Source organism: Mustela nigripes, chromosome 8, assembly GCF_022355385.1.
Source record: "Mustela nigripes isolate SB6536 chromosome 8, MUSNIG.SB6536, whole genome shotgun sequence".
In the NCBI taxonomy this organism is placed as follows: domain Eukaryota; kingdom Metazoa; phylum Chordata; class Mammalia; order Carnivora; family Mustelidae; genus Mustela; species Mustela nigripes.
This window is the reverse complement of record NC_081564.1, coordinates 25,212,670-25,225,755: the sequence shown is the minus strand read 5'-3', so window position 1 is coordinate 25,225,755 and position 13,086 is coordinate 25,212,670. Positions and strand designations below refer to the sequence as shown.

The following is a 13,086-nucleotide window of genomic DNA, read 5'->3' as shown; positions in this document are numbered from 1 at the left end:
CTATGGATATTGCAGATAAAAGATGCTGCAGACATTGTGTATTTGATAAGGAATAAATCTAGACTCCATAGTTTCCAGAAGGATCCATGACCAGTAGAGGAAGCCCTGAGACATCCTTGCCAATCATCTGAATCATTCCCATGGGTCATCATTATTGAATTGATGCTCCTGAGGAGTGTCTAAGTAGCAAGTAGAAGCCAGCTGTAAATGGGAGAGGTAAGAAGCTGGGTGTCTGAGAAGCACCATGACAGCAGGAGCCCCTTACAAGGACAGACATTAGCTCACCAGGTGTCCGAAGACGCTGCTGCTTGCACAGCCAAGAGCTTTCTTTGGACTGTGCTTTTTATCCTTGAAGAACCCTGCCCATGAATTCCTCTTGGCATGGGCTGGAGTGTCTGTAAGTCCCAAGGCAATGTGTGCAGTGACACAATATTTTTCTACCAAACTTCAACAGGAAACTAGAGCTGAATGTTCATGGGCTCCCTCCCTAACTGGGGCAGTGGACATAGGGGGCATATTACTTACGTCACATGAGTGTCCCTGTAACATTTATTTACATCATCCTCTAGAGACTTTGCACATGTCCCAATCCACATCTTCCACTATAATAAAACTGAATCATTCTCAATATATCATAAATTGTACTTACTAATATTTTGAGGACGTTTTGCTTCTATGTGCACTAATGAGGTTGTCCTGTAATATTTAAACCTGTTGTTTTTATACTTTGGTTTCTAGAACAACAGAATAAGATTGAAGACATGGTATATTTATATATATTTGTTTCAAAAATATTCATGAATGTCTGAGTGGCTCAGTTAATTGCCTGTGTTTGCCTCAGGTCATGACCACAGGGTTCTCAGATCCAGAGGCACATTAGTGTCTTTGGACTAAGCTGCACGTTGGGCTCTCTGCTCAGCCAGAATTCTACTTCTCCCTCTCCCTCTGACTCTCTCCCCACTCCCTCAATCATACACTCTCTCTGTCTCACAAATAAATTTTAAAAATCTATACAAAAACATTCCAGACTCTGTGGATGGCATACTCAACAACACCTGACCCTGGAATAGGGATTACAAGGTGAGATAAGGACTGGGATGACTGGCCCCTGTCCACAACTGACAGGACCAAAAGGCAGGGGAAATGGATACCCTGTGATCTTTTTACTTGCATCTCTATGGAACCCTTATCTGATAATTAAGATTTGTGAAGTTCAGAGAAATCCTGGGCATGATGAAACTCACAGACTCCATTTGCTGAGGAGAAGTGATTGGAAATGTGACACTTCTATACCCAGGTGTCACTGATCCTATGGCCATATGCCCTTGTAAGTCAAGTTTCTTCATGAAAACTTGCCCATGTGCATGACTGTCCATTTATCTCTGCCTTGAGCTCAGATCTTGATAACAACTCATGGTAATGGAGGATGAAACTTGATTCAAGGATGTGAGTCAGTGCTTAGTGCTTATGTGGCTTCTGGAGACTCCAAATACAGAAAATTGCATTTCACTATGGACAACACTGTCCAAATGTGCACCACTTAATATAATGTCTTCCCAGTTGACATAACCAGAACACTGTCCTTTCAGGACCAGCATAGAATAGCTTCAAGCTGACTCAGAACCCCTATGACACCACCCAACAGTACTACAGAACCCTGATTTTCAGAAAGGTATTTCTGGTGTTACCACCCAGGACGGTAGGGTAGGTCCCCTACACCATGTTTGGGACTGAAACATTATTTTTTTTTTCCCCAGGTCACTAATGAATTCCAGAAAATCAACATATGATGCACTGCATGGTGATTCTGTTATCAGACTGTCAGGATAACCTATCATTTAAGTTTTCTTCAGTCATGTCCTGGGGCCATTACCAATAATGACTGGATTGAACTAAGGTTACGGCTTGAAGTGTCAAGAGCTCCCCCATGTTAATATGTGGTACAAAATCTATATGGCCTCTCCTTATAGAATGACTCATTGTACTGTCATTCTTGCTGCAGCAAGGGTCTCCTGTTAGGTTACCCCAGACCATATCATGCAGGCTTTAATATTTGGTGTCTGTATTGGTCATGAGACTTATAACGTTGTTGGGGAAACTGTCTTCTGCTCTTTTTTACCTCCCTTGTTTTCTGATTGCCCTTCTTTGTTAGCATACCAATTCCTCCCCACCTTTTTTTTTTTTTTAAGATCCATATATATTTTTACTTCTTTTATTTTATTTTAACTTATATTTTCAGTGTTCCAAGATTCATTGTTTATGCACCACATCCAGAGTTCCATACAATAAATGCCTTCCTTAATACCCACCACCAGGCTTACCTAACCCCCCAATCCCCTCCCCTCCAAAACCCTCACTGTGTTTCTCAGAGTCCAGTCTCTCATGCTTCATCTCCCCTTCCAATTTTCTCTAGCTCCCTTTGCCCCTCCTTCTCCCAATATTCTCTGTGTTATTCCTTATGCTCCACAAGTGAAAGCACATGATAATTGACTCTCCCTGCTTGACTTATTTCACTCAGAATAATCCCCTCCAGTCCCATCCATGTTCATACAAAAGTTAGGTGATGGAGGCATAATATTCCATTGTATATATGGACCATATCTTCTTTATCCATTCATCTGTTGAAGGGCATCTTGGCTCTTTACACAGTTTGGCATTTGTGACCATTGATGCTATGAACATTGGGGTACAGAAGGCCCTTCTTTCACTACATCTGTATCTTTGGGGTAAATGTCCAGTAGTGAAATTGCAGGGTCATAGGGTAGTTCTATTTTTAATTTCTTAAGGAATCTCCACACTGTTTTCCAAAGTAGTTTCATCAACTTGCATTCCCACCAACAGGATAAAAGTTTTTCCCTTTCTCCACATACTCTCCACTTGTTGATTACTGTCTTGTTAATTTTGGCCTTCTTGATTGTTTCTATTTCCTTGTTATTAGTCATGATCTCTCCCATTTCATTCAAAATTTTATTAATTTTGGTTCTCTCCATTTTCTTTTTGATTTGTTTGGCCAGTGGTTTATTGATTTTACTGGTTCTTTCAAAGAACCATTTTATAGTTCCATTGATGTGTTCTCCTATATCTCTAGTTTCTAACCCATTGATCTCTGCTCTAATATTGATAATTTCCCTTCTTGTGCATGGAGTTGGCTTAATTTGTTGTTGATTTTCTAGTTTTTTAAGGTGTAAAGAGAGCTGGTATATTCTGGATTTTTCAAAAAAAAAATTTTTTTTTTTGAGTGAGGCATGGATGGTTATGTATTCCTCCCTTAGAACTAACTTGGTTGTATGCCATAGGTTTTGGACCAATGTGTCTTCATTCTCACTGTTTTCCATGAACTGTTTAAGTTCTTACTTGATTTCCCAGTTGATCTAAACATTCTTAAGCAGGGTGGTGTTTACCTTCCAAGTGTTTGAATTCCTTCCAAACTTTTTCTTGTAGTTGAGTTCCAGTTTCAAAGTATTGTGGTCTGAGAATATTTAGGGAATAATCTCAGTCTTTTGGTATCAGTTGAGCCCTGTTGTGATGCAGTATGTGGTCTATTATGGAAAAAGTTCCATGTGCACTGGGGGAGCATGAGTATTCTTCTTTTTTAGGGTGGAATGTTCTGTATATATCTAAGAGGCCCATCAAGTCCAATGTGTCATTCAAAGCTCTTGTTTCTTTATTGATTTTCTGATAGGATGATCTATCTACTACTGAGAGTGGCATATTAAGATCCCCTAAAGTTAATGTATTCATATCAATATGACTCTTTATTTTGATTAAGAGTTGGCATATGTAGTTGGCTTCTCCCATATTGCAAAGCATAAATATTTATAATTGTTAAATCTTCTTGGTGGATAGATGCTTTAAGAATGGTGTGGTGTCCTTCTGTATCTCTGATTACAGTCTTCAGCTTAAAATCTTATTTATTTTATATGAGGATCACTACTGCATCTTTCTTTTGAGGCCCATTGGCATGAAAGGTGCTTCTCCATCCCTTCAATTCCAGTGTGCATGTATATTTGGGTTCCAAATGTGTCTCTTATAGACATGATATGGATGGGTCCTGTCATTTTATCCAGTCTGCAACTCTGTGCCATTTTATGGGAGCATTTAGTCCGTGCATGTTGAGAGTGATTATTGAAAGATAAGTTTTTATAGACATCATGTTGCCTGTGAACTCCTTGTTTCTATAAATTGCCTCTGTAAATTTCTGTTCTATGTCACTCTTGGGTTATTTCTTTTTTATAGAGCACCCCTTAATATTCCTTGTTGTGCCGGCTTGGTGATCCCATAGTTTTTTAAACCTTGGTGGTCTTGGAAGATCTTTATCTTGCCATCCATTTTGAATGCCAGCCTCGCTCGTAAGTTATTCTTGGCTGCATGCTCTTCTCATTTAGTGCCCTGAATATGTCTTTCCAGCTGTTTCTGGCTTTCCAGGTTTCTGTGGACATGTCTGATATTATTCTGATAGACCTTCCTCTGTGCATGTGGAATCTCTTCCCTCTAACTGACCTCAGGACCTCTTTTCTAAAATTATGATTTGTAAATTTCACAATCAAGTGTCTGGAGGTCTTTCTAGATTCCTTGTTCTTGGGAGCTGACATTTCTGCATGCAGGACACAAAAGCTTGTTTCATTCCTCAGATTGGGGAAATTTTCATCCAGAATTTGTTCAACTATATCTTCTATTATTCTCTCTTTCTCTACTCCCTCAAGGATAGCAATAATTCTGACACTGGAATGTTTCATGGCATCGTTTATTTCTGTAATTTTGTTTTCATGGCTTCTAAGTTGGTTGTTCCAGGCCTTCTCTTGATCCTTCTTCTCTATCAGTTTGTCCTCTAGATCACTAATTCTATCTTCTGCCTCAATTGCCCAAGCTGTTAGGGTATTTAGATTAGATGGGATCTCATTGATAGCATTTTTAACTTCTGCCATCTCAGCTCTTACTTTCCTTGATTAGAGATTCTGTGTTGTCACTAATGGTTTTCTCCAACCTAATCACTGCCTGGATAATTGTTACCCTAAATTCCCTTTCTAACATACTGCTTATGTCCATATTGAATAGTTCTGTGCCAGAGGACAAATTCTGTGAATGTTTACTCTGTTGTGTGCCCTCCTCCTAGTCATTTTGGTGAGAGGTGGTTGAGGGGATGTATAGCTGCATATATCAACTGCCCAGTTGAAAGTTTCATAGCAATCGTGTAAGTCACCACCAGAAAGAAAGAGAAAAGAGAGAGAAAGAGGAAAAAAGAAGTGAAAACACAGCCAAAAGAGCCCCTAAAATAAGATGTATAAAATATATAAACAAAAATTAACAAACAAAAAGACCAACAAAAGCAAATGGCAAGGAAAGAAGATGAAGAAGAAGAAGAAGAAGAGGGAGGAGGAGGAGAAGGAGTAGGAGGAGGAGGAGGGGGAGGGGGAGGGGAAAAGGGAGGGAGAGGGGGAGGAGGAGAACCCAGGCAAAATGCACCTCAAGAATAAGATTTATATAATACCATGTGAAAAGCAAATACACAGAAACACTGACAGAAGAATAAGATAGGAGGTTGGTAATAAATCCTTGATTTGGTTAAGGAAGGTTATTTCGGTTCTTCCTGGGTGTATCTTGATATCTTTGTTAAAGGACACAACTTTCTAGAGAAAAAGGGAAATTAAAACTAGTTTATATATATAGTGGTAGCATTGAATAGGCAAAAAAGATTAGCTTAAAGCTTATATATATATATATATATATATATATATATATATATATTAAAAAAAACAAATAAGTGAAACCGTATGATAATAGACTCCTCTGCTTGACTTATTTCACTCAGCATAATCTCTTCCAGTCCCATCCATGTTACTACAAAAGTTTGGTATTCATTCTTTCTAATGGAGGCATAATACTCCATAGTGTATATGGACCACATCTACCTGATCAATCCATCTGTTGAAGGGCATCTTGGTTCTTTCCAAAGTTTGGCGACTGTGGCATTGTTGCTACAAACATCGGGGTACAGATGGCCCTTCATTTCACTACATCTGTATCTTTGCGGTAAATACCCAGTAGTGCAATTGCAGGGTTATAGGGAAGATATATTTTTTAATTTCCAAAGGAATCTCCACACTGTTCTCCAAAGTGGCTGCACCAACTTGCATTCCCACCAACAGAGGAAGAGGGTTCCCCTTTCTCCACATCCTCTCCAACACATGTTGTTTCCTGTCTTGCTAATTTTGGCCATTCTAACTGGTGTATGGTGGTATCTCAATGTGGTTTTAATTTGAATCTCCCTGAGGGCTAGTGATAATGGACATTTTTTCATGTGTCTGATAGCCATTTGTATGTCTTCATTAGACAAGTGTCTGTTCATTTCTTCTGCCCATTTTGTGATGATTATCTGTTTTGTGTGTGTTGAGTTTGAGGAGTTCTTTATAGATCCTGGATATCGACCTTTTGTCTGTACTGTCATTTGAAAATATCTTCTCCAATTCCATGAGTTGTCTCTTTGTTTTGTTGACTGTTTCCTGTATAGAAGCTTTTGATCTTGGTGAAGTCCCAAAAGTTCATTATCGCTTTTGTTTCCTTTGCCTTTGGAGACATATCTTGAAAGAAGTTGCTGTGGCTGATATCGAAGAGATTACTGCCTATGTTCTCCTCTAGGATTCTGATGGATTCTTGTCTCACATTGAGGTCTTTTATCCATTTCAAGTTTATTTTTGTGTATGGCATAAGAAATGTTCGAGTTTTATTCTTCTACATATAGCTGTCCAATTTTCCCAGCACCATTTCTTTTTTTCATTTTTTTAAAAGATTTTATTTATTTATTTATTTGACAGAGAGAAATCACAAGTAGATGGAGAGGCAGGCAGAAAGAGAGAGAGAGAGGGAAGCCGACTCCCTGCTGAGCAGCGTGCCCGATGCGAGAATCGATCCCAGGACCCTGGGATCATGACCTGAGCCGAAGGCAGCGGCTTAACCCACTGAGCCACCCAGGCGCCCCAAGCCCCAGCACCATTTCTTGAAGAGACTTTTTTCACCATATATTTTCTTCCTGCTTTGTTAAAAATTATTTGACCATAGAGTTGAGGTCCATATCTGGGCTCTCTACTCTGTTCCACTGGTCTATGTGTCTGTTTTTATGCCAATACCATACTGTCTGGTGATCACAGCTTTGCAGTAAAACTTGAAATCAGGTAACGTGATGCCCCCAGTTTTATTTTTGTTTTTCAACATTTCCTTAGGGATTTGGGGTCTCTTCTGATTCCATACAAATTTCAGGATTATTTGATCCAGCTCTTTGAAAAATACTGGTGGAATTTTGATCGGAATGGCATTAAAAGTATAGATTGCTCTAGGCAGTATAGACATTTTAACAATGTTTATTCTTCCGATCCAAGAGCATGGAATCATCTTCCATCTTTTTGTGTCTTCTTCAATTTCTTTAATGAGTGTTCTGTAGCTCCTCGAGTACAGATCCTTTACCTCTTTGGTTAGGTTGATTCCCAGGTATCTTATGGTTCTTGGTGTTACAATAAATGGAATTGATTCTCTAATTTCCCTTTCTGTATTTTCATTTTTAGTGTATAAGAAAGCCACTGATTTCTGTACATTGACTTTGTATCTTGCCATGTTAATGAATTGGTGTATGAGTTCTAATAGTTTTGGGGGTGAAGTCTCTTGGGTTTTCCATATAAAGTATCATGTCATCTGCAGAGAGAGAGAGAGAGAGAGAGAGTTTGAGTTTTTCATTACCAATTTGGATACCTTTTATTTCTCTTTGTCCAATTGCTGTTGTTAGAACTTCTAATACTATGTTGAACAAAAGTGATGAGAGTGGGCATCCTTGTCGTATTCCTGATCTCAATGGGAGGGCTGTGAGTTTTTCCCATTGAGGATGATATTTGCTGTGGGTCTTTCATAGATAGCTTTTATGAAGTTTGGGAATATTCCCTCTATCCCTATACTTTAAAGTATTTTAATTAGGAGAGGATGCTGGATTTTGTCAAATGCTTTTTCTGCATCAATTGAGAAGACCATGTGGTTCTTCTCTCTTCTCATATTAATTTGCTGTATCACATCGATTTGTGAATGTTGAACCATCTTTGTACCCCAGGGATGAATCCCACCTTGTCATGGTGATAATCTTAAATGTTCTATTGGATCCTGTTTGGCAGGATCTTGTTGAGAATCTTAGCATCTATATTCATCAGTGATATTGGTCTGAAATTCTCCTTTTTGGTAAGGTCTTTGCCTGACTTGGGGATCGGGTAATTCTGGCTTTATATAAAGAGTCTGGACGTTTTCCTTCTGCTTCAATTTCTTTGAAACTGCTTCACGAGAATAGGTGTTATTCCTTCTTTGAAAGTTTGGCAGAATTCCCCAGGGAATCCATCAGTTCCTGCACTCTTGTTTTTTGGGAGTTTTTTTTTTTTAATTAATTTAATTTATTCATTTTCAGAAAAAAACAGTATTCATTATTTTTTTCACCACACCCAGTGCTCCATGCAGTCTGTGCCGTCTATAATACCCACCACCTGTTACCCCAACCTCCCACCCCCCGCCACTTCAAACCCCTCAGTTGTTTTTCAGAGTCTATAGTCTCTCATGATTTACCACCTCTTCCAGTTTACCCCAATTCCCTTCTCCTCTCTAAGACCCCTTGTGCTCCATGATATATGTTATGCTCCACAAATAAGTGAAACCATATGATAATTGACTCTCTCTGCTTGACTTATTTCACTCAGCATAATCTCTTCCAGTCCTGTCCATGTTGCTACAAAAGTTGGGTATTCATCTTTTCTGATGGAGGCATAATATTCCATAGTGTATATGGACCACATCTTCCTTATCCATTCGTCCATTGAAGGACATCTTGGTTCTTTCCATAGTTTGCTGACCGTGGCCATTGCCGCTATAAACATTGGGGTACAGATGGCCATTCTTGTCACTGCATCTGTATTTTTGGGTAAATACCCAGGAGTGCAATGGCAGGGTCATAGGGAAGTTGTATTTTTAATTTCTTGAGGAATCTCTACACTGTTCTCCAAAGAGGCTGCACCAACTTGCATTCCCACCAACAGTGGAAGAGGGTTCCCTTTTCTCCACATCCTCTCCAACACATGTTGTTTCCTGTTTTGTTAATTTTGGCCATTCTAACTGGTGTAAGATTTTTGATCACTGCTTTAATCTAGTTACTAGATATAGGTCTATTTAAATTGTCAATTTCTTACTGGTTCAATTTTTTGAGTTTATACTTTTCTAGGAATGCATCCATTTCATCTAGGATACTTAACTTATTGGCCTCTAACTGTTGATAATAACTTCTGATGGTTGTTTCTATTTCCTTGGTGTTTGTTGTGATTTATCCCTTTTCACTCAAAATTTTTATTTATTTGAGCTTCCTCTTTTCTTTTGGATTAGTGTGACCAATGGCTTATTGATTTTATTGACTCTTTCAAGAAACCAGCTTATAACTGGGTATTTACACCAAAATTAGAGATGTAGAGATGTATACTGTCAATTGCAAATATTTTCTCCCATTCTGTGGGTTGCCTCTTTGTTTTTTTGACTGTTTCCTTTGCTGTGCAGAATCTTTTGATTTTGATGAAGTCCCAAAGGTTATTTTCGCTTTTGTTTTCTTTGCCTTTGGAGACATATCTTGAAAGAAGTTGCTGTGGCTGATATCGAAGAGATTACTGCCTATGTTCTCCTTTAGGATTCTGATGGATTCCTGTCTCACGTTGAGGTCTTTTATCCATTTTGAGTTTATCTTTGTGTACGGTGTAAGAGAATGGTCGAGTTTCATTATTCTACATATAGCTGTCCAGTTTTCCCAGCACCATTTATTAAAGAGACTGTCTTTTTCCCACTGTATATTTTTTCCTGTTTTGTCGAGGATTAATTGACCATAGAGTTGAGGGTCCATATCTGGGCTCTCTACTCTGTTCCACTGGTCTATATGTCTGTTTTTATGCCAGTACCATGCTGTCTTGGTGATCACAGCTTTCTACTAAAGCTTGAAATCAGGTAACGTGATGCCCCCATCTTTATTTTTGTTTTTTAAACATTTCCTTAGCGATTCAGGGTCTCTTCTGATTCCATACAAATTTTTGGATTATTTGCTCCAGCTCTTTGAAGAATACCAGTGTAATTTTGATCAGAATGGCATTAAAAGTATAGATTGCTCTAGGCAGTATAGACATTTTAACAATGTTTATTCTTCTGATCCAAGAGCATGGAATTGTCTTCCATCTATTTGTGTCTTCTTCAATTTCTTTCATGAGTGTTCTGTAGTTCCTCAAGTACAGATCCTTTACCTCTTTGGTTAGGTTGATTCCCAGGTATCTTATGGTTCTTGGTGCTATAGTAAATGGAATCGATTCTCTAATTTTTCTTTCTGTATTTTCATTGTTAGTGTATAAGAAAGTCACTGATTTCTGCACATTGACTTTGTATCCTGCAACGTTGCTGAATTGCTGTTTGAGTTCTAGTGGTTTGGGGGTAGAGTCTTTTGGGTTTTCCATATAAAGAATCATGTCATCTGTGAAGTGAGAGAGTTTGACTTCTTCATTTCCAATTTGGATACCTTTTATTTCTCTTTGTTGTCTGATTGCTGTTGCTAAGGACTTCTAATACTATGTTGAACAAGAGTGGTGAGAGTGGGCATCCTTGTATTGTTCCTGATCTCAACGGGAAGGCTGCAAGCTTTTTCCCATTGAGGATGGTATTTGATGTGGGTCATTCATAGATAGATTTGAAGAGGTTCAGGAATGTTCCCTCTATCCCTATACTTTGAAGCGTTTTCATCAGAAACAGATGCTGGATTTTGTCAAATGCTTTTTCTGCATCAATTGAGTGGACCAGCTTTTTCGCAACGGGTTTGCCGCCAGAACACAGGTGTCGTGAAAACCACCGCTCATCCTAAACCAGAATGGGGAAGGAAAAGACTCATATCAACATTGTTGTCATCGGACACGTAGATTCAGGCAAGTCTACCACTACTGGTCATCTGATCTACAAATGTGGTTGGATCGACAAAAGAACTATCGAAAAATTCGAGAAGGAGGCTGCTGAGATGGGAAAAGGCTCCTTCAAGTATGCCTGGGTCTTGGATAAACTGAAAGCTGAACGTGAACGTGGTATCACCATTGATATCTCCCTGTGGAAATTCGAGACCAGCAAGTATTACGTGACCATCATTGATGCTCCAGGACACAGAAACTTTATCAAAAACATGATTACAGGCACATCCCAGGCTGACTGTGCTGTCCTGATTGTTGCTGCTGGTGTTGGTGAATTTGAAGCCGGTATCTCCAAGAACGGGCAGACCCGTGAGCATGCCCTTCTGGCTTACACACTGGGTGTAAAACAACTAATTGTTGGTGTTAACAAAATGGATTCCACTGAGCCACCCTACAGCCAGAAGAGATACGAGGAAATTGTTAAGGAAGTCAGCACCTACATTATGAAAATTGGCTACAACCCCGACACAGTAGCATTTGTGCCAATTTCTGGTTGGAATGGTGACAACATGCTGGAGCCAAGTGCTAATATGCCTTGGTTCAAGGGATGGAAAGTCACCCGTAAAGATGGGAATGCCAGTGGAACCACACTGCTTGAAGCTCTGGATTGCATTCTGCCACCAACTCGTCCAACTGACAAGCCCTTGCGTCTGCCTCTCCAGGATGTCTACAAAATTGGTGGCATTGGTACTGTCCCTGTGGGCCGAGTGGAGACTGGTGTTCTTAAGCCTGGCATGGTGGTCACTTTTGCTCCAGTCAACGTTACAACTGAAGTCAAGTCTGTTGAAATGCACCATGAAGCTTTGAGTGAGGCTCTTCCTGGGGACAATGTGGGCTTCAATGTCAAGAACGTATCTGTCAAAGATGTTCGTCGTGGCAATGTGGCTGGCGACAGCAAAAATGACCCACCAATGGAAGCAGCTGGCTTCACAGCTCAGGTGATTATCCTGAACCATCCAGGCCAAATTAGTGCTGGATATGCACCTGTGCTGGATTGTCACACAGCTCACATTGCTTGCAAGTTTGCTGAGCTGAAGGAGAAGATAGATTGTCGTTCTGGAAAAAAGCTGGAAGATGGTCCCAAGTTCTTGAAATCTGGTGACGCTGCCATTGTTGATATGGTTCCTGGAAAGCCTATGTGTGTTGAGAGCTTCTCTGACTATCCTCCTCTGGGCCGTTTCGCTGTTCATGACATGAGACAGACGGTTGCTGTGGGTGTCATCAAAGCAGTGGACAAGAAGGCAGCTGGAGCTGGCAAGGTCACCAAGTCTGCCCAGAAAGCTCAGAAGGCTAAATGAATATTATCCCCAATACCTGCCACCCCAGTCTTAATCAGTGGTGGAAGAACGGTCTCAGAACTGTTTGTGTCAATTGGCCATTTAAGTTTAATAGTAAAAGACTGGTTAATGATAACAATGCATCGTAAAACCTTCAGAAGGAAAGGAGAATGTTTTGTGGACCATTTGTTTTTTTTGTGTGTGTGTGTGGCAGTTTTAAGTTATTAGTTTTTAAAATCAGTACTTTTTAATGGAAACAACTTGACCAAAAATCTGTCACAGAATTTTGAGACCCATTAAAACAAAAGTTTAATGAGAAAAAAAAAATTGAGTGGACCATGTGGTTCTTCTCTCTTCTCCTATTAATTTGTTGTATCACATTTATTGATTTGAGAATGTTGAAACATCCTTGTAGCCCAGGGATGAATCCCACCTGATCATTGTGGATAATCTTTTTAATGTCCTGTTGGATCCTGTTGGCTAGGATCTTGTTGAGAATCTTAGCATCCATATTCATCAGCGATATTGGTCTGAAATTCTCCTTTTTGGTAGGGTCTTTGCCTGGTTTGAGGATCGGCGTAATGCTGGCTTCATAGAAAGAGTCTGGAAGTTTTCCTTCTGCTTCAATTTTTTGAAACAGCTTCAGGGGAATAGGTGTTATTTCTTCTTTGAAGGTTTGGTAAAATTCCCCAGGGAACCCGTCAGGTCCTGGTCTCTTGTTTTTTGTGAGGTTTCTGATCACTGCTTTAATCTTGTTATTAGATATCAGTCTATTCAGGTTGTTGCTTTCTTCCTGGTTCAATTTTGGGAGT

General features: G+C 39.6%; 1 protein-coding gene across 1 annotated transcript; it reads left to right on the top strand.

The window, feature by feature from the left end:
• Positions 1 to 10,835: 10,835 nt before the first annotated feature.
• LOC132023359 (elongation factor 1-alpha 1-like) lies at positions 10,836 to 12,587 on the top strand. The gene has a single exon (XM_059408919.1). It carries the CDS (start codon positions 10,907 to 10,909, stop codon positions 12,293 to 12,295), a length of 1,389 nt encoding a protein of 462 aa, XP_059264902.1. The 5' UTR covers positions 10,836 to 10,906; the 3' UTR covers positions 12,296 to 12,587.
• The last annotated feature ends 499 nt before the right edge of the window (positions 12,588 to 13,086 follow it).

What these genes read in the sequence shown, in the direction of transcription:
- LOC132023359 (XM_059408919.1), top strand. Translation starts at nt 10,907, where the DNA reads ATGGGGAAGGAAAAGACTCATATCAACATTGTTGTCATCGGACACGTA.